Raw genomic sequence first — 22,579 nt, forward strand, 5'->3', positions numbered from 1 at the left:
CATCTGATTAGATAGAGATCGGTGGGCTGCCCATTCTCTACTGGCTGATTCCCGATAAATTTCAAGATGAAATGGCTCAGTAATCGGTCGTGCCTGTTTCCTTGCCACCTCCCCCCTCCCCAGTGTAAAAATGTACTCCAGTGTGTGTATATATCAATTTCCTGTCCTGTGTCGCCAACCGCACGGTGCTCATCTGTCTTGGGAATCCGCCACAGATTATTGTGAGTAAGTAGCCAGGTCTAGATGCCTCCTGTATAGCCTTGCAAGGTACAGGTGTCGCTCAGTATAGGCAAGGTAGGTACAGGTATCACCCAATATAGGCTAGGTAGGAACAGGTATCGCTCAGTTTATGCTAGGTAGGTACAGGTGTCGCTCAGTATAGGCAGGTAGGTACAGGTGTCCCCCTGTATAGGCTAGGTAGGTACAGGTGTTGCTCAGTATAGACTAGGTAGGTACAGGTGTCGCCCAGTATAGGCTAGGAAGGTACAGGTGTCACCCAGTATAGGCTAGGAAGGTACAGGTGTCGCCCAGTATAGGCTAGGTAGGTACAGGTGTCGCCCAGTATAGGCTAGGTAGGTACAGGTGTCGCCCAGTATAGGCTAGGTAGGTACAGGTGTCGCCCAGTATAGGCTAGGTAGGTACAGGTGTCCACCTGTATAGGCTACCTAGGTACAGGTGTCCCCCTGTATAGGCTAGATAGGTAGGTACAGGTGTCTCCCAGTATAAGCAGGTAGGTACAGGTGTCCTGTTTAGGCTACCTAGGTACAGGTATCGCTCAGTATAGGCAGGTACTATAGTATAGGTAGCGTCATTTGGTCCACCCACCCACAGGATGTATCTTCGAGGCGGTTCTTGCTAGCCTCTCCAGCTGAGTCCAGCGGGCTTCAAACCCATACAGGTCTAACACCATCTCAAACTTATCGCTTGGTTTTCCATGAGTTCTGCTACACACGAGTAGTGTCTAGTTACAGTATGCCAGTCTCTGTTTCTCTGTGACTACATTGTATTTACCTTTCTTATGTAATTTTTTTTTCTTGTTTAGTGATGTTCTCGCCCTTCCTATCTTCAAGCAAGAAGAGTCCAGTCTGCCTCCTGACAATGAGAATAAGATTTTACCTTTTCAGTATGTGCTGTGTACAGCTACCTCTCCTGCTGTGAAGCTTCACGAAGAGACTCTCACTTATCTCAATCAAGGTGAGGAGGATTCTGGAGAAAACCATAACTTAATAAAACTTTCCACAGTTCATGCTGTGCAGGGTGGTAACTAATGTGACTAGAGTGTAGTGCCCCCTCAGTTGGAGAGTAAATATTCAAATTATATATAAAACAATGCTTATATTTAACAAGTGGGCTGCACCAATTTTATTACCTTTAATTTTCGTTTACAACCGCTTGTTTAAACAAGTTTAGATGGGCAACTCAGATCAGCCTCATGCTGTTCGTATTTAGATTTTATTTTACAACTTTACATGTTGCATTTTTAATTTTGTTCAAAGCCATTTTTTTATTTTATTGTTGTTTTGAATGCAGCGGGAAAGGGCTACAACTCATTTTGGAATTGTACCAGTGCTATTGTCACAGTTGGAATTTTCTTCACTTCCTGTGCAGTGGATTAGGAAAGAGGAAGATGCTCTAAGGTTTTCATTGAGGCCATGACAACAGGAGTACAGATTAGAATCCTTGGAGTCAGAGACAGGAAGTGGTGGAAATTGTCCCCAGTGTTGAGCATGAAAAGAACAATTTCTGGCTACAGTTGGGCTCTGTTCCCACTTACATAGTTACATAGTTATTTGGGTTGAGAAAAGACATACGTCCATCGAGTTCAACATTTTCTTTGTTTTGCTACTTGTGTAGCAAAACAAAGAAAATGTGCCTATTCGGTATGTTTTCTAGATGTCCATTCAACACATGAAGCCAATCCTAAAGTGGCCAAAAGAGACATAAAATGAGGGAAAAGAAAGGACTGGCAAAACAGTGATCATTCATAAACGGGCATTTATTGGCTCAGGGAACGCATGTTGCCTTGCACCAATGAATGCTTCCTCTAGGGCTAAGCCATACTGCTGAGTAGTAAAAATAGAAATGGCTGTCAGAGCTGTACAATGGGGGATATATATATTTAAATGATCTGTAAGATCAACACTATGCAGGTACATTGAAATGCAGCCAAAAGTAAAAGATATAAAATATAATTGCGGTCCTGGTAATAGTAGCAATCCTATATAATAATATCCCTGTGTCTGTGTCCCATGTCGCTGTGTCTGTGCTGAAAACCATCTGCACATGTGCATGCAGTTCAGACAGCTCTGTGCGCGTCCCTGTGGTTGCTAGGGCAACAGGGACGCAGTGCACAGAGCTGGGGACATGATGCTGCTCTCGCTCGATAAAAAAAAGACTGGGCCAGGCGGCATGTGCACCACCGTGCACTGCTTTTTCGAGGAGAGCCAGTGCGAGAGTTGTGGCCAGAGCCTAGCGCACTTTTTTAAATGGGCCTTAGGCCTAGTATATCTATACAATAAGAGTCAGTATGCCAAGCCTACGTATAAGTAAATTTAGATTTTTGTAATTTGCTACAGAGTGTTGTGTCAATGGACTTGGCGTTATGTGGAACAGGAGAGGAACATAAATGAACAAATGGAACGGATCTAATGTTAACCAATGGAACCATTCACATGGGTCCGTTCGTACTGATCCGTTCTGGATGTTCCACTGGGCGGACCGCAAATTTGCTGCAGTACCAACGGAAGAAAAAGCCCCTTCATTGGGGGCAATGGGGAATGGAACATTTCTTCACACAGACCGTTCAGAGGGCATCCACGGGGCGTGGGGTAATGTGGGGACGCGAACCTGAGTGGGTGAGGGAGGGTGCAGCAGCCGGGTGGGTGAGAGAGGGTTAACGCATACCGAATGGTCTATTGAAGCAGGCAGTAGAGAGGGTTTCAGGCATCTGTCATCTTCCGCGTCATGTGACTACAAGATGTGTCATGTGACACCCTCCTGGCAAACTGAGTGAAAACTGATCCGATCCATCGGTGATCAGATCCATTTTCACGGATCAGTTTGCCAGCGTGCACCAAGCTATCCGGATCCAGTGAAGCAGAGACCACATCCGCTGTACCGGATCCGGTATGCTTTATGTAATGTGAACCGGGCCTACATAAGTGCTTATTTTTCACCTAGATGTCTCACATCTTTTGTTGCAGTCGAAAGATTGTAATTAGAAGGATCCATAGGAAGGTATGTATAATTCATTTGTGCTTATAAAGAGTGTTTTTTAACGATGCATTCTCAACCATAGTTTATTCAAGTTGCTTTCAAGAAAGGCCTCAAATGTTGTTTTTAAGAATCAAACCTCGGCTCTGTATCTTCGTGTAGAGAATTTTAGTAGAACACAGTTAAGTTTCTTCAGAGCCTTGAGTAGGTATCTATAGATCAGGGGCACCCACACTTTTTTGGCTCAAGAGCTACTTTGAAGACTGCCGAACCTGAGAGAGATGCCAAAATGCTAAACTTTGCATATCCCCCCTTCCCAATTCAGCATAATTGGAAAGACCCCCACCCCCTCCCCCCAATCAAAGCACTCCCAGTATAGGCAGCCAGGCGTAGGTGCCACCAGTATAGGTAGCCAAGCATAGGTGCCCCCCGTATAAGTAGTCAGGCATAGGTGCCCTTAGTATAGCTAGCCAGGTATAGGTTGCCCCAGAAGGGGGGCGGGGGATGCGGGCGCAGAGCACATGCTGCGTCTATCTTCTCCCTCTTAGACATCCGTTACTGTTCTGTGCCCATGCTCCCCTCGGCGCTACACATCAGGCAGTCACCCGCAGTAAAGCAGCACAATTACATGGTACACTGGCGCTGCACAGCCAGCGTCCAGCGCACTATTTTAAAATGTCCAACCACCACCTACCCAGTAGTCCTTCGCGATCTGGTAAATCGCAATGGGCACCCCTGCTATGGATAGACCAAGAGAACTGCCTTGAGCCCCTTGCAGAAAAACCTCTTGTACGTACACACTTTAGATAGAACTCTGCTGGTTTGGAACAATTCGTTTGTTGACCTCGCGTGAGTATATGTATCTCTCAAGGTAGTAATCCAGCAGCTGGAATGTTAAATAACATATACTTTATTATTTTAGAAGACTGTCCCTTAGATTAGATGCTTCCATATTTCTCGAATGCTAGATACACACGATGCAATTCTCCTCCAGATCAATGGGTTGAAAAGCTAATTTCCGTAGTGTCTTATCTGCTCACGATCGATTTTTGTGAAATACTGTTCTGAAAATCGAATCTGTTATTGATCAGGAGCAGTTCGGACATGTTGTAAATTATCGATTCAACCCGACGATGTGATGGGAAATTGCATCGTTGCATAAAGATCATTTAGCTTTCCACTGATCGCTAGAGATTTGCTGTGTTTATGCAACTGTTCATAGAGTTCAGAAGATCTATTTACATAGAGACCGCAGGTACTTGGAGGAAATCCAATGCGTTACTGCTATATTTTTTTTCAGGGAAAGTTATGGAAATGCAAGCCTCAAAAGCGACCATATCTAGATGGTTATGCCAAAACTATTTCCTTGGTATACCATTTATAAAACCAGCAGCTTCCTGTAACCATTAAGACACACTCAGAAAGCTGTCTAAACATTCTGAGCAGGAATCTGTAGCCACAATCTAACCGATACAGAGGAGTTACTTGATCCAGCAAAAATACATTAGTGAAATAAAACATAGGTGTGCTAATTTAGATGTTCTATGTAACTTGTCAGGGGTGCTGTCCTGGTGCTACACCAAGACAGACAAAGTTACACTTATTGGTTATGTCTTTTCCAGGAATCGACAGGACAGCATTGTAGCTACATGAGCTTATTTGTACCTGTTTTTTTTTTTTTTTGTTTGTTGTTAACCTCCCTTGCGGTGCATTTCTGTCTGGATTTATGGGTCTAAAAGATGTACATTTTTTTTCAAGAATTTTAGGCCTCCAATTAAGTCATAACTTGCCAAAATATATCAGAATAAAGGCCTGGTAGATATCCTGCATATAAATAAGACTGGAACACAACATTGTTGAAATAATTACATTTATCAATAAACTGAAAAAATAGCGAAACTGTACAAAGGCAGCAGATTACACAGTATGTACCTAATACACCTCCCGCGTGTGGTATATTTTGAAACCGGGAATGGCACCGAGAGCGGCATTACAATCATGGCAGTGGAAGCGTGATTCCTTTCTGACTTTATTCCCTTTGCTATCAGTCTTAGGTGGCAGCTAGAGAGTCAAAATCCAGGCAAAAATCAGTAACAGGAAGGCAGAAGCACTTAGATCAGAAGCAGTTGGGAACCAAATGGCTGTATTGTTAACATCTTGTGCTTTCAAATGAGCTTATCTGCCATGGCAGTCAGGTGACACAGGAGAGATCAAATTACAACTTGTGATTAGAGACAAATGAGGAGGAATTTGACAGGCTAAACTCTCTATATACATACAGGGCACAGTTCTGTTTTCCTTCTGCCCTGTGCAGTGTCCTTGCACTGACTAAAATCCTTTAGTCAGTGCAATGCCATTTTCTGAAGCACTTATAAATCACAGAAACTATGAAAGACAACTTGAGATAAGGCTTTACTGCAAAGAGGTTCAAAGGGTAATTAGCTTTGCTCTTTCATAGTTTAAAATGCAGAGTGTAGTATGTAAACTTTAAATATTAGAGAATGATGCAATGTTGTAAAAAAAACAAAAAAAAAACTGTAGCTGAAAATAAAAATGACACTTTTTACTTTATTAGTGTTGTATTAATTATCTGTAATACACATATAATTCATTATAATCCTGTTTTGGTATTTTTCGCTTTAGTGTCAGTGTGTTGAACCATTTATTTTTTATTTATTTATTTTTTGTTATGGGGACTCTGTCACTTACACAACATTTTCCTAGTCAGAATATATTTTTTAAGCCAATTTCTTAGCTATAGAAGGGTAATCTCCAAGAGTGCTGTACTTTCATCTCCTGGCAAAGGTTACTCATATTTGGTCTTTTTAATCCTCAGGAAAAAATATGTGTTGGTCACTAATTTTTCTCTGCCTTGATACTGGGTTATTGAATCTATCTTGGCTCAGTCAGTCTTGCCTGCACAGATGTTAGATATTTGTGAAATGTTTTCTGTGCACTTTATCACAGTCAAGAACGGTCACATTCTTTTCTCTCTTGGGTGCCTGGTTTGAAAGTGATTGTGTAAGCATGAATTCCAGTGTTTGTGAATTATAACCCCTTCCCCCACGCAGTGCTCAAGCTACTCACCCTCATGATACACATACTGAAAGCTATTGGTGTTACTAGTCACTTCTTCCAGTGTACTTCAGATTGCTGCTGTGATTATGGTGGCAAGTATTAGAATGCACTGGTGTGTTGTATTTATTGTTGTTTTAAGCTGAATCTAGCCCAGTTAGATGGGTAAAGGCCATTTTCAGAAGATATATACGGTAAATATTTCCTGCAAATATTTCAGTTATAGACTTGAGGTGGCCACACACCATACAATTAAAAGATCCAATTTTTCACCAATTCAATAATTTTGATCGGTTGACCTGAAAAATCGATTGTTTTTCTGTTTTCGATCAATAAAGCCGATCAAATGTACTACTTTTCTTTCGATTTTTGGAGATTTGACATGTTGGAAATTTCAGACCAACTTTATGAAGAATTGTATGGTGTGTGATGGATTGTCAATTACTTGAAGTACAGTTCCAATCAATGAGCTTTCAATTATTTTATTCATGATTGGGGAAAAACATAGGGGTGTGGGGTACATTGGTCAGATTTTTGAATTGTTACATTCAGTCAGAAAAGTTAATTGCTATTTTTGAATTGAACAGATATTTAAAAAACAGTATGGTGTGTGTGGCCACCTTTAGAAATCCTACAGTATCTTGCTACATAAAAGTAACTGTCAAAAAATGTAATCCATTTGGCCGTTAGGAAGGAATTAAAGGACCTCTTTCGCGAATGAGGAAAAAAAGAAAGTAGCTTATGCATAAACTATTAAGCATCCTTCTAAAATAGTGTAAAAAAAATTTTTTTTTATACTTTCATTTCACAAATATAACTGCTGCCTAACTAGTTTTCATTGGTGTAATCCATTGCTGGCAGGAATCGCAGTTACAGCTGTTTTAACGGCTCCATATGTGTTTACATTGTTGCTTGGCAACCAGACTCCCGGTCTGTGCAGAGAATCCGTCTGTGCAGAGAGTCACCTGTTATCAGCTGCTGGGAGAATCGGCCAGAATCGGCACCATCTACACTCTGTGATTATTTGTCCGGTTCGATTCATTAATTTGATCTGATTCAATCTGACATGTCCGATTCATGATTCGATTCAATTTGAATCGAGTCATAAATTGGACAGGTCAGATTGAATCCAATCAATGAATCGAATCAAATTGAATCAAATCAGACAAAGAATTGTATGGTGTAGATGGGGCTTGTCAGGAACCGGCCCGCGGCACATCTGCGTATACGGTTCCCGACTGCGGGTTTGACCAGATCGAGAGGGGAAGCAGCCTTAAGCTCAACACACACCATACAATCTTGGTTGTACAGATTTACCAAATCTATGTAGTATAAGAGCCAACAGATTGAAAATACCTTGAATGACTGATTGGATAAGCTCTTATACTACATGAAAGTGGTAAGATTGAACAACCAAGATTGTATAATAATAATCCGAACATTTGTATAGCGCTTTTCTCCTGTTGGACTCAAAGCGCTCAAGAGCTGCAGCCACTGGGACATGCTCAGGAGGCCAGCCTGCAGTGTTAGGGAGTCTTGCCTTGAACTCCTTACTGAATAAGTACTGACCCTAGCCAGGATCGAACCCTGGTCTCCCATGTCAAAGGCGGTGCCCGTGGTGTGTGTTGAACCTTAGTCAAGCTAAAACAAGGCTGTGACCCCTCAGAACACTTCTCACTGCCACCACTAGCTGTTGCTAGACACTTCCACTCTGCTGTCGAGTTACTCGCACTGGCGTTTTCGTACGTTGGGTCAGCTGCACGCTTTAGGCCAACGTATGACAAACGCCCCCCACACACACACACACACACGCACAATTGCAATCTTACACTGTAGTGAAGCAAAACCACTAACAGTCGTTCCGAACAATACTGTTAGCCACTCCGGGACTTCCCACTCTGCTGTCGAGCGCAGACGTGCCCCATACACACAATGCAATTACAATCTCATACGGTAGGGTTGCTCAAACGTACAATCAGACATGGACTTATACAGTTACACTTCAGTCTCTTCTAGGCTATGAGTGTTAGCTTAGTACAGCAGAAGTCAAACTTATTAAATAACGATCTAATATTCCAGGAAAAAAGTGTAACAATGCAGAAAATATGTACAAAAGCAGTAAGTTACAAAATTAAAGTTGCAAGGATAAAGGTTACAAAGATACACACAAGGATATTTGCATAAAAATAAAACTGGGATCAAAACGTTACCAACTTGAAGGTCTGAACGTTGTTTGCGGGAGAACGCGGTTCCGGCCAGTAGCCGGGGAAGTTGTTGTTGCTATCTCCTGGAACTACCAGTTGCGACTGTCCTAGCTGTTGTTTTATAGTCTCAAGTGTTGCCCCGGGCAAAGAATGTTTCATCCCACAATCTAATGCAATTTCCCAGCTTGTCATATCCTTCCTGTGATATGCGACCTTCAAAGCTTTCCTGTGTTAGTGTCTGATCCTTTCAGAGATTTCAGAACACCTCCACAACCCCAATTTCCACAGTTAAAAGTCTATACATCACAAGATTGTATTTTGGGTGAAGCTTCCTGGCTGTTATATGTAAACTCCTGGCTCAGGCTGGTGTGACCTGTGTCAAAGCATACTGCAGCCAGTCCAGGTGACAATTGCTCCCAAGCACAATACACCTCTGAGACAGTATTCAGACAACAGGGTCAGACCACCTGTATAGGCTTCAAAGCAACTGTCTAAGTGTTTCCTAATTGCCTGTTTTTGGCTGTCCAGAGGAACTGTATGCTAATGCCCAAGCCCGCTTCTTCCAGAGGAATTCAATGCAAATGTAGGTCTATTGACCCACACACACAATCACATTAAAGGTGGCCATACACTGGTTGATTTGCCATCAGATTCGACCAACAGATCCCTCTCTGATCAAATCTGATCAGAGAGGGATCGTATGGCCACCTTTACTGCAAACAGATTGTGAATCGATTTCAGCCTGAAACCGATCACAATCTGTGGAGCTGCCGCCCCCTGCGACACCCCCCCCTCCCCCCCCCCATACATTACCTGCTCCGGCCGGCGCGAGTCCCCTGGTCTTCTTCTCTGCTCCGGCCCCGCCACGCTCCTGCTACTTAACTTCCTGTCCAGGGGAAGTTTAAACAGTAGAGGGCGCTCTGCTGTTTAAACTTCCTGCCGGGACAGGAAGTTCTGTGTAGCTCTGGAGCCAGAAGCGGAGAAGACCAGGGGACTCGCGCCAGCTGGAGCAGGTAATGTATTACCGCTGTATTGCGTCGGTCGTCGGCATTCTAAGAAAAATCTTCCGCACGGATGGGTCGACGGGAATTGACAGGAACAATCGATTTCGGACGGAAATTGATCGTTCTGTCAGCGGTGTGCGCGGTGATTTCACAGCCGTTTCAATCACTGTGATCGAAACGGCTGTATATCGGCGGGAAAATCGTTAGGTGTATGGGCCCCTTAACAGTCCATGAAGCTAGCCTGGCATATCTACACCTTTGACATAATACACAGCAGATAGAAAAATTATAGAATATGTTCCTGTATTATCCCAACATCATAACTAGCTGCTATATCATGACAGGGCTGATTCTCCCAGCAGCTGATAACAGATGCCCAGACCGACTCTCTGCACAGACTGGGAGTCTGGTTGCCAGGCAACAATGTAAACATACAGGAGCCCTTATTATAACAGCTGTAATGGCGATTCCTGCCAGCAATGGATTACACCAATAAAAACTATGTAGGCAGCAGTTATATTTGTGAAGTGAAAGTTAAAAAAAACCCCACTAACAAAGGGATCAGCCTCACAGTCCATCATCCGTCATGTTTAAATGTTGTATTGATGAAACCATTCATTTTTTTTTTTTTTTTTTTTTTTTACTTTTTACACTATTTTAGGAGGTTTAATAGTTTATGCATAAACCAATTTTTAATTTTTTTCCCTCATTCGCGAAAGAGGTCCTTTAAGGCTGTGGTAGTCTAACAGAGTTGGCCCTCGGGAGGGTCACGTGTACTATAGACGTTGCTAGCTAAAGATTTGATACTTACCCGGGGCTTCCACTAGCCCCAAAAGTATGTCTGAGTCCCACGCCGTCGTCTTGAGGTCTGCTGTTCAGTGCCAGTCAGCCCCGGTAATTGCTTCAGTCGCGTCAGTCGGAGTCCTCTGCGCATGTGGTCCGCGCATGCGCAGAAGACCAACTGTACCCGACTGAGCAAGTTACCAGGGCCGATCGCCGCTGAACGGCAGCCCACGGGAGGACGGCATGGGACCGGAAGGAAGCCCTGGGTAAGTATCGTATCTTTAGCGACGTCTCTGGTCTACTTTAGAAAGGAACTGTAACCCAGGATTGAACGTTATCTCAGTAGCTTTTCCCATAATTGATTATAATTTTTATCGAAATAGATCAGGAGGGTCTGTATGTCTGCTGCTGTGATGAAACCCCTCCCACAGTGTGATATCAGGACCTAGGTTTCCTGTCTGTGAGCCTTGTTACATTGTGGGAAATAACGGCTTTTTCCAACTGCCAAGCAACCAGCATCTCACTCTATGCATATGTATCCTATACAATAAAATGCAAGTGTCCCTGCATCATCAACTGAATGGTTGTGTGTCCCTGGCTTTTTTATACTGAGCATGTGCGCAGCCAGGGCAGTTAGGACACAGAGCCGGATCTGACAGTTTGCTGTGTGTGGTTCGTAGAGGTTCTCATTGCATTGTGGGAAATAACAGCTTTTTCCAACTGCCAAGCAAGCAGTTCCCTGTGTGCATATACTTCACACAGTGGTGAGGAACGAGCAAGCGCGATGTGCGTGCACTGCGGGGGGTAGCTAGCGGCTGTGACCTAGCGCACGGTTTTTAAAGGGGCACGATGGTTAAATAACTGGTTATAATAACATTTAATATAAAATATGTGCAAGTGTAGCAGTGTTTAACACATATATTGTGGCAGAATAAAAGTCTATTTCAGTATTACATTACCCTTAGTTACAGATGAGTCGCGTCGGCAGAGAAAATTACCTGACGCCAAATCGGCACATACCATTGTGCAGTAGGAGGCAGCGTATCAGCTGTTTGGCCTGGTGCACACCAAAAAACGCTAGCAGATCCGCAAAATGCTAGCAGATTTTGAAACGCTTTTTCTGTAGCGTTTCAGCTAGAATTTTTTGCGGTTTTGTGAAGCGTTTTTGGTGTAGTAGATTTCATGTATTGTTACAGTAAAGCTGTTACTGAACAGCTACTGTAACAAAAAACACCTAGCAAACCGCTCTGAAGTGCCGTTTTTCAGAGCGGTTTGCGTTTTTCCTATACTTAACATTGAGGCAGAAACGCATCCGCAATCCAAAATCTGCAGAAGCCCGGGAGTATGCGTTTCTGCAAAACTCCTCCCGCTCTGGTGTGCACTAGCCCATTGTAATACATTACCCTAGCGGATCCGCACCCGCAAGTGGATCGCAAACCGCAGCAGAACCGCTCTGGTGTGCACTAGGCCTTTGAGCTGATGTTTAAATCCTCCCTTTGAGATTTCGTAAGAGGATTACTCCAACTACTAACGGGTCACCCGAGCAGTTTTACTACTCATCTAAGCCGCAGTACGTCTCAGGACATTGACGTACGGCTCTGATGAAAAGAATGCAGGAACAGATGCATTGCAGAGAGCTGGTCTCCACAGCAACAGACAACAATATGTGTCCGTTCCTGAGCCAGCTGGGATGTCTCAGCGGGGAGCATTTTTTCATCAGAGCCGTACGTCAATGTCCTGAGACGTACGGCAGCTTAGATGAGTAGTAAAACTGCTCGGGTGACCCGTTAGTAGTTGGAGTAATCATCTCACAAAATCTCAAAGGGTGGATTAAAAAATCAGCTCAAACAGCTGATACGCTGCCTCCTACTGCACAATGGTATGTGCTGATTTGGCGTCAGGTAATTTCCTCTGCCGACGCGACTCATCTGTAACTAAGGGTAATGTAATACTGAAATAGACTTTTATTCTGCCACAATATATGTGTTAAACACTGCTACACTTGCACGTATTTTATATTAAATGTTAATATAACCAGTTATTTAACCATAGTATCCCTTTAACGGGCAGGCTTTTTTACTAGTCTATATATAAAAAACAAAAACTTTAATCCTATGTCATTTGTTAGGGGGTGTGATCATGGATAACATTTCCTATTTTCGTCAAAGTTCCTCTTTAAAGCGAATATCCAGCCTATAACACATTAACCTTCCTGGCGGTAACCCCGAACAAGCCGCGCAGGAGGATTTCTCAGGCCCTGCTGGGCCGATTTGCATAATTTGTTTTTCTTGCTACACGCAGCTAGCACTTTGCCAGCTGCGTGAGCATACCGATTGCCGCCGCTCCGCACTGATTCACCGCTACCCGCCCCCCCCCCCCCCCCCCCCCCCCCCCACAGGCCCCTTGCGCAGCCTGGCCTACCAGAGCCAGGCAGCACTGAGGGGTGGATCGGGCCCTGGGCTCGCTACATGATTTTAAAAAACATTTAGCTGCTGCGCTGCCCCCTGGCATGTTTTAAAGAGTAACTGTCAGGCTGCAAAAGCTAATTTAAACCTCTATTCTCCTGTGTTAAACAGTTTAGAAGGAAGCCAAAAAGGCAATACTGCAGTTAAAAATCTCTCTTACTTTAGATGTTTGCTGACAGCAAGGCTCCGTATTCCCAGGCTCCTAAGGAGGACGCAAGCCGAATAACAGATACTGCAAAGCATTCTGGGGCCCTCCCCTGGCTGCTAGTGAGGCTCAAGTTTCAACAGCATGTAACAGTCTAGCTCACAGCACTAATAAATCTCGGGCAGAGTACACTGCAGGAGTCCGCTATTGTTCCTAGCCACATGGCTTATTAATATTCACTGCACAGTAGGGTTATTCATTACCAGCGTTTGTGAGAGTGGAATCATCAGGAAGCAGGCAGGACATGACGACACATTTGGCTTCATAGGAGACAGACAAACATGGAACCTGCCATGAGCTGTCAGGAGCATCATTCTCTGCAAATACTATATAAAAATGATGTGAAGTACAAACATGGACAGTGAAATGCATATGTAATGTAAGTACAGCCAACCTTTAGCTACTGATATATGTGTTTATTTTCTCTGAGACATTATACCTAACAGCTCCTCCTTAATAGACCGCTAGGAGGGTTAAAGGAGTGAAAATTTTAAAATTTAAAATACATGTAAACACATCAATAAGTATATTTCTTCCTGAGTAAAATGAGCTATAAATTACTTTTCTTCTATGTTGCTGTCACTTACAGTAGGTAGCAGAAATCTGACATTACCGACAGGTTTTGGGCTAGTAGAAAGAATGCAATGCCGGTTTTTGGCACGTTATGTGCCAGAAGCCAGTGGACACAGAGCCTGTGGACTGATTCACAAGAAGATCTAGCAGGCAGCTCTAACTTACAGAAGAGAATGTGTTCAGTATGTGTTATAGGATGACTATCCACTTTAATGTTGGTGAAAGGAGCTCCTTTCACCAATGTTAAGCTGCATCTACACGAGTAGATGTGCCCGCGATGCTCCTTATCAATCGAGCCGCTGATTCGGCTCGATTAATAAGATCCGACAGGACGGATCTCCGCACCGCCGATTCCCTGCTCGCTCCCCGCGAGGGGACAATGGCAGGGAATCGAGCGTAAGATAAGCGGCGCCGGCGGGGACGAGCGGGGAATCGAATGCTGCGTGGCGGGCACGCGGAAGAGGCGATCCGGCGGCTAATCGAGCCGCCAGATCGCTACAACCTCTCCCCGTGTAGACGGGGCTTTAAGCCCCTTTACATGCCCAGCCTTAATCCCAGGTGTTAACGGAGAGGTTAGGTGTAAGGAAGAGCATTATTAAAGTACAGCGAATTGGTGAGGAGGAACGTTGAAAACTCCATATGAAGGTACAGTCACAAAGTCGATAGTGCTCGAACTGCAGGCATCACGTGACTTCCCATTATTTTTATTTATGATTTATTTATTTTTTAAGTATTTATATAGCGCCGACATATTACGCAGCGCTGTACAGTGTGACTTCCCATATAGGAAGAACATTGGCATTTATAAAATAGTACCCAGACTGATTATCCACAACATTTAAATCAGTAATGGGTAAAAGGAATGGTGATAATCTTATAATGGCACCTGTAAAGGAGTGCGCTACATTTTGCAGCAGGTGACTTTGATAGGGGCCAAATTGTGATGGCTAGACAGCTGGGACTGAGCATCTCCAAAATAGCTGTTTTTTGTTGGATGTTCTGGGCATGCAGTTATTAGAACTACCAAGGTTTGTGTAAGGACAACCAGCAACAGGGTCACTGGCAAACAAGGCTCACTCATGAGAGCAAAAGCATTTACGGCAATAAAAAAAAAAAAAAGCCAGATGCCACAAGACACTATCTGAGGTTGTGTAGTCCGGGCCTAACTGAACACAAACACCATGCTACTGTGTAATTTGTAGAGATGTGCCGTGAACATCAACAAGGTTCTAAAATGCTTCTCCTGGTTTAAACTGGATCCTGGTTCACAAGATTTATTGTTCATTAATCAAACTTTTAGGTAATTGGTCACCAGCTGTCTGATTCTCATTTTAGCCCTGTGCATAGATCTCGTTTAGCCTACATAAATGCAACTTTCTGTAAAGCGAAAATTATGTGTTCATCTCTGGTGATTTTTAGTGGAGGATAGATGAAAACTGCCCAGCTGCAATCCAGATTCCTTAAATGCACTTCAGCTCCTAAAGGTTTGGTTCACTTTAGAGCGAAAAATATATTTTGTCCATTTTACGGGTCGGCAAATGGATCCAACTGCTGGGCTCTTCCATAATCAAATCCTGCCTTCTGTAGCAATACACACGGCATGTATGATGTGAGGGGTGCTCTTCTATCCTAAGGAACAGAGAAAGAGACCTTGTGAATTATACATCCATATTTCTCCATCGTTTTTAGATGTGTCTAACTTTTTTTTTTTCTTCTTTCTAAGGGCTCTTTCACATTAGGGCAGATTTTGTGCGTTAACGCAAACGGCAGCCGTTTGCGTTAACCAAGGTAAGATGAAAGTCCATAGACTTTCATTTTACCTTTCACACCCGACGCTGCGTTTCGATGCGTTGCGGTTCCGACGCACCCGGGTGCAGTTTTTCATCCAACGCACCCGCGAGCCGGCATTTTCCGTCTGGTTTAATTACCAGCTACCGCCGCTGATTGCGTCGCACCGCAGATACCCAATGACACGCCGCAGGCAGACAACGCGTGCAGGAGAACGGCTCCTGCTCGCGTTGTCTGATGTGAAAGAGCCCTTAGAACAAAATATAATTGAATTGTTTTTAAATGGAAAAAAAAACATTTTGTTCTGTTATTTACAGGTCAGTCATATGAAATCAGAATGTTGGACAACAGAAAATTAGGAGAGTTACCGGAATTAGGTGGCAAATTGGTTAAAGTAAGTATAAAGAGTTATTGGGTGGGGAAAGACGTTCTAATTTTGTTTTAATACACAGGAAAAGTAGGCTTAGGTAGCAGAGGTGCTGGTCGCTGAAGCACTGTCTGTTCAAATGAATAAACAGCGCTTGGGAACATCTTTCACTCATGTTCACAGCTGTTTGCGCAAATGCTGCGCTTGGTTGTGTTGTTTGCTATCTTGTTTATCTTTTTTGTCTCTTCCTGGACACTACATGTAGCATCCAGATTCCGCTAACCATATCCTTCTATCTCGTGCCTGCGGAGTCGAAATGCAACACAGAAATCAGACAGGAAGTGCCACCAAAGATGGCAAATGCTTTTCTGCTCACGTGCAGAAAAGTATTTGCGCGAAAGGTCGGATGCCCGTCTGAACCAGCCATTGGGGTACGTTTCCACTACAAGTATGAACCTTTGAATAGTACATTTTAAAGAAACCCTGTAATGAAGAAAACCTCCCCTGGGGGGTACTCTCCTTTGGTGGGGGAAGCCTCCGGTTCCTATTGGCTTCCCCCGTCTTCCTCGGTCCCACGACGGCGGAGATAAAGCTCCCCGAACAGCGGGGATGTAAATACTTACCTTCCCAGCTCCAGTGCAGTATCATCTCTCCGCCTCGGAGATGGGCGGAAATAGCCAATCGCTGTTGGGCCGCTCTACTGCGCAGGCGCAAGCCGTCTGCACAGTAGAGGATCCGACGGAGATCGGCTATTTTCGCCTATCTCCATGCGCAGAGCCGCAACAGCGCCCCCACTGGAGCCCGGGAAGGTAAATAAATCCGCTCGTCAGGCTTGTCGAGGGAGGATTCTGGGACTCTTCGGAGGAGCCAGTGTTGGACTGCCTGCATCTACTGGGGTGGGGGAAGCCTCATTGGGACCCTGATACTCCCCCCCCCCCCCCCCCCCCTACCCCCCAGGGGAACTTTTTTTTGTTACAGGGTCTCTTTAAAATGGAAGTGCATCTGGATATAAAAATAACTGTCAAACCCAAGTTAATTCTGCCAGCTATTACTCATGTAAAAGCTTACCTTATCAAGATGCAGAAACTTCACTTTTTGATTTCTATTCTGTCTGATGCCAGTCTGGTATTCATGATGGTTCCAGTAGAATATGTGCTGACCTTGTATGAACCCTGTCCCCATACCACACACCTGCAAATGCTGATCAATCATTTAAGACTGTAAAGAGCTGGGCGCATTATTCAATGCTTGCTTTGTATTCTGAGATGTACTTAAATTGTTAGAGACTCTGAAATGAGTCTAAATTCCCTTTTCTAACTTGTAGTTATGTTCATCATTATAACCCCTGCTAAACCGCCGCTATCCTGCGGCAAAACGAGGGGTTTATTTATACCCCCCAAATCCCCTCTCCAGTGCCTGGGGAGCGCTTCCTGATGAGGCAGAGCTAATGGCTGTAGCTCTGCCTATCAGCGCGTCAATCCCAGCTGATCGCCGCCTCTCCCCGCCCCTCTCAATCTGCCTTCACAGAGGGGGGCGGGGAGAGGCGGAGGTCCACCGGCAGATTGACCTGCATGGAGGCAGAGCGGTAGCTCATAGCTCTGCCTCCATGAGCAGCAAAATCCACGACCAAGAAAGTCGTGGATTTTGCAGGGGGGAATTGCGGGGTATTGAACCCTCGTTTTGCCGCGGAATAGTGGTGTTATAGTGATGATTATAACTACAAGTTAAAAAAGGGAATTTAGACTCACTTCAGTGTTTCTTTAAGTAGTAAATATATTGCTGTAATGCTTCATATTGCTTTTATCCCTGTAGAGCATCTTCAGGGTGGTGTTTCACGACCGGCGTCTGCAGTACACAGAGCACCAGCAGCTGGAAGGCTGGAGGTGGAACAGGCCTGGAGACAGAATACTTGATATTGGTAAACTGAGTAATAGACACACTGTTTTTGTGACTTGTTCTCTGCATTATTGTGAAAAGTTAATCTTTACTTAACCCGTGGCTTCTTTCAGCCCCTAGCAGTCTGTGTGGTCCCTTGCTGCAAATTCCACCGATCCGTCCACGCACCTCTCGTGAGCATGTTCCTGTGGCACTTGCAGGCACAGAGAACGCTCCTGGAAGCATGATTGGAAGAGTAATGCGCAGATGCCTGTGACCACAGATGCGCTAGCGGCGCACTGGAGGGCAGCGGAACTGCAGCAAGTGTCCCCACAGACTGCTAGCGGCTGCAAGAAGCCCCAGGTATGTAAAAATTAACTTTTACATTACAGCTTTGTTAGCCACACCTGTGCACTGTCCACAAACAGCTTATGCAACAGAGCATTTTGGTTACGGGCACTGCCACTGGTGCACATGTGTGAATGATCCCTGAGTTTTAAAAGGAACTCTGATCAGGAATACAGGTAGTTCACTTTTGTTGCAAGAAGCGATAAACTGCAAAATCAAGTCTTGGGGCCCTTTACTCCATCTTCTGCCACTACTGTGTGAAGAATGGCTGGCAGATTTTTCAAATTAGGCAGCAGATGCAATACTCTCTAGTTAACCATTGCTGAACCCTGTGATGAAGAGTAGCTTTCCTGGAGATACAACCACTTTGTTTACAGTAGTCTGATTGTCCTCTGAGGATAGATCTTGCTCTCCCATCCACACACATTAAACTAAAAAGAAAACTTGAAAGCAGACTTAAAATGCTTCAGATAAGATCAGGTCACTGTGCAGCACTCAGTAATGCTGGGTACACACGTTACGATTTTCCGCTCGATTTTCCCACCTGCTCATTTTTCCGCTCGATTCTGCACTTGATTCTGCGCTCAATTCTCTTATCTTCGCTAGTTTTTCTTATCTTTTTTCATTCGCTTGTATGAGAAATTGAGAGCAGAATCAATCGGGAGTAATATCAGACGTGACAGAATTTATCAATCCGATGCATCTATCGTATGAAAAATTGTCACGTGTGTACACAGCATAAGACTATGGACAGGATTTTGCCATCAGCTGTGTATAGTGCTCGTGTCACAAGCAAGATTGCATTATCCAAGTGAGCAAAAACAGGCTGTAGAAAGAAGAAATTGGGCAACCTCCTGCTAAATAAAGATTCAGATGATGTCACTTTTTTTTTTCTTTTTGTATGCATTTAGGATAGGTGTATGCTAAACTTTAAGAGGAACCGTAACAACATGTAGTAGAATGCAGTAAATTATCTAGGATACACACTTTTACTTGACTTACCTTGGTTTCAGCATCAGAAACACTTCCTGTTGCTGTATATTGGTTTGTAGCCCCACCAGTGAGGCTTAGCCTATGCTGTCTCTGTGGGGAATTCACCCGCCCCACCACCATATTCTGCAGATATCACCTGCCAGTACTAAAGATTTTGCAGCCTGTGATAAACCGAGTAATTTAAGGAGAGGAAATATTTTATAATTGGCAAACAATGACAAATGTATAAAAATATAGTTAAAAAAAACAAGTTATTTTGACTGCAGGTCCACTTTTGAATGTTACTGCTAAGGAACAAAACAATGGCCCAGTTTATTTCAATTATTTCAGCTGTCTTGCATGATCTGCATTATAGACACATCCACGTTAGTTGGATACTTAACAATATATCACATGGGGTGTGCCGTGCTTTGACTCCATTGCTTGCTTCAGGTGTACAAAAAATATTGCAAATGTCCTGCTAGTTACTCATCCAGGATGACTGGGCTTTTTTTCTGGTCAGTATTCCAGTAAGAGGACACAAACTTTCTATTGCCAAGACAACAAAACGTGCCGTTTAAATTGGTAATTTTACACCTAGCTAGCTAACAGCAAATTTAACAAGCAAGGACAATTATCACAAAATGCCTGTGTAGCACTGAGCTGTGATAGAATATTTGAAACAAACCCAATATTTACATATGTTAAAATATGCGATCAGTGTTACAAACATGACTGGAGTATCATCACTGTAACCACTTCATGGCATAGGCTGAAGGGTATAAATGGCGCACTCTTGTGATGCACATGCACTTCGTCAGAACGGCGTTTTTATAAACTTCCTTTTTGCACTAAATGTGCACAAATATTATATTTATAAACCTACATTTTGCAGGAAGTGGTTCAGCTTTACATACTCAGTAAATTTTTATTCGCACTTTGTAAATAAAACCATGTGCAGCATGTTGTTAGCTGATATGCTTCAGTGTTCTCCCCAGACAAATGTTCCTGCCAGGTGGCATGAAAAAGAAGCTGGGTGGGGCGAGGTGAGAGAATGCAGGACCGGTGCTTCTGTGCACAACTGTGCTCACAGCATAGGAGGAGGGCTGATTGCAGCTGTGTGTAGCACCCGGCTAAAAGAGCCTGGGAGAAAGCTGCGCTGGTTTTGTGTTGCTTGTTTATTAGCGATATTCAATATTTTTTCTTGTGCATTAAAGGAAATTAATTCCAGAACTAGTCATTGGCATCCACATCTGGGTTTTTTCTGTAATCAGTGATAAGTCTGTGTTTAAAACTGGCAAACACAGAACCTACACATTGTCTGCCAGTTGAGCACTGACGATAAGAATGCTTGCAGCAGTGCATTAATGTTACAAACTGTGCCACTACACACAGATGTGAATGATCCCTCATAGCAGAATTAGAAACTGCTGTGTATTGTACTTCCGATGTGCTGTGTGTAACAATACAATGAATATAGTGTGTAGATTCCAAAGCATTAGTAATGAGATGCAGTACAGTATCCCTTAAAAAGCAATCTGATTTCATTTGACAAAACAAAGTAGTTTATCAAAATAACTATGTTCTGCATTATCAATCATTGCTCTTCATACTGCATCTTGCTACAAGCCATTTTATACTGCAATGGCTCTTGGCTTATCCTATGTAAATGTATGACTTTTGTAAGACCCTGTGAAATGTTACTGTTCCTCAGTTTTATTAATCTTTTTACTTTTAAATCCTAGATGTTCCGATGTCTGTGGGCATAATAGACCCACGGGCAAATCCCACGCAGCTTAACACTGTTGAATTTCTCTGGGATCCTGCAAAAAGGACGTCTGTGTTTATTCAAGTAAGAGGATTTCACTTTTTTTTTTAACTGTGCTTATGTATGCATTATACCTGTTGCCATTTGGATGTAGACTTCATCTCTCTAGGGTGACAGTTCTGGCCACACGCTTGTACAGACATGTCCCTAGGATACAGTGAAGTGACGTGTATTGTGGGGAGGGGCTATTGGCTGTTCAGCCACCTTAAAGTGGATCCGAGATTAACTTTTACTCATTGCATAATTGTGTTCCTTTCCTATAGTGTATTGGTCATTCCTCAAGCCAAATACTTTTTTGTTTTTGTTTTAATACTCGAATTCCCTATAAACTAAATAAACCACACCCACAGGTTTTCAGAGAGCCTTGGCAGTAGCAAGGGCTTGTGGGAGCTCAGTCTGGACAGGAGGAGGGGGAGGTATTACTAGCCAGAGATTTCAGAGGCAGAGGGGAGGAGGGGGAATTAGGTTTTTTTCAGTCTGAGTGCTGATGGTGCAGATAAGCCTGCCTTTGTGTAATGTTTACAAACATGGCTGCTGTCATTGTATCACAGGAAGAAATAATCATATTCTATTAAAGCAGTATGCAGACAGATTTGCTGTTTAAACCATCTAAACTGTACATAAGATATATAGACAAGTTACTTGTTTGCTTATTAAGTCTGTCACTTTCATAGAAATAGATCGGGAGGTAAAACTACTGGTAGTGAGTATGGCCTGTAGGGTGCTGGAGGAAGCCCTAGGCAAGTAATAAATTATTTCATTTCTCAGGTATGCTTTTAAAGTGATTTTCCGACTTTCCCTTTCACCTCCCAAGCCTCCCTGATTACTTTCGAAAGCTTTTACAGACTTTATTTTACTTAGTATTTGTTTTTTCTTTTATGTCTTGTATATTAGGTACATTGCATTAGTACAGAATTTACCATGAGGAAGCATGGGGGTGAGAAAGGTGTACCCTTCCGAGTCCAGATAGATACATTTAAAGAGAATGAAGCTGGAGAATACGCAGATCATCTTCACTCAGCCAGCTGTCAGATCAAAGTTTTCAAGGTAGGGTGCTCTTTTACACTAAACATCTTTGCTTTTTTGTGCTGACAGAACATTGAACTTTCAGAAAGCATCAGGTTTGTAATAATTGATTACGTTTTTTTGCTCGTTTTTTTTTGGGGGGGGGGGAGAGAGAGTAAGTGGTTTCTTTTCCAAAACAAGATGCTGTTGGCTGATAAAGTACACTGTTCAGTATTTACTGTGTATATTGCTTTTCAGCTAATAACTTTCCTGGATCTGAACTCTCGAGTCCTCGTACAACCTATTAATTTTCCAAGACCTTTATTAAGCCTTTTGAGTGCTCACTTTATCCTCTTCCAGATGGCAGTGATTTAAATCTGCGCCCTGTTTGGGAGCAGTTATTTCTGCCAGGGCATAGATTTTAATCATTCTCGCCGCATGGCCCCATTACTCTCGCCGTTTGCGCCAATCACTCTACTGTCATAATGAGAGAACTCTGTGTGCCAGTCAGGAGCCGATTTCATTGGCTCCTGACACCATGATCACTATGAGCCAATATTAGGATATGAACTATGAGTTCTTGTGTGTCCGTCTTCTGCAGAGTCTCCATAAGAGACACCATTGAATAAGCACTGCATGCCTTTTGAGGTTTAGACCTCTATTTTGTTGATGTGGAGCTGGAACAGTCTTCAATACACTGGAATGACAAAAGACACAGTGAAAATATACATTTTCACATTGCAAAGACTGATGGTGAAAGTAAAGCTCAGATTGTTTGCCGTCTCAGTTCACAGGCTCATTAGAAGAAGGGGGTGACAGATGCTGAGAGGGTAGTGGAGATTATTGAATACATAAGCACTAAGAAACTATGGTG

General features: G+C 43.4%; 1 protein-coding gene across 1 annotated transcript in view; it reads left to right on the forward strand.

Moving 5' to 3' along the window:
* Positions 1 to 22,579, forward strand: part of TFCP2 (transcription factor CP2) — a 122,224-nt gene that overhangs the window by 55,893 nt on the left and 43,752 nt on the right. Inside the window, exons 2-6 of the mRNA XM_068267392.1 lie at positions 1,043 to 1,194; positions 15,628 to 15,704; positions 17,490 to 17,595; positions 20,618 to 20,724; positions 21,595 to 21,747. Of these exons, the coding sequence (XP_068123493.1) occupies positions 1,043 to 1,194; positions 15,628 to 15,704; positions 17,490 to 17,595; positions 20,618 to 20,724; positions 21,595 to 21,747 (595 nt within the window). The remainder of the gene's footprint in view (positions 1 to 1,042; positions 1,195 to 15,627; positions 15,705 to 17,489; positions 17,596 to 20,617; positions 20,725 to 21,594; positions 21,748 to 22,579) is intronic.

Source organism: Hyperolius riggenbachi, chromosome 2, assembly GCF_040937935.1.
Source record: "Hyperolius riggenbachi isolate aHypRig1 chromosome 2, aHypRig1.pri, whole genome shotgun sequence".
Lineage (NCBI taxonomy): Eukaryota > Metazoa > Chordata > Amphibia > Anura > Hyperoliidae > Hyperolius > Hyperolius riggenbachi.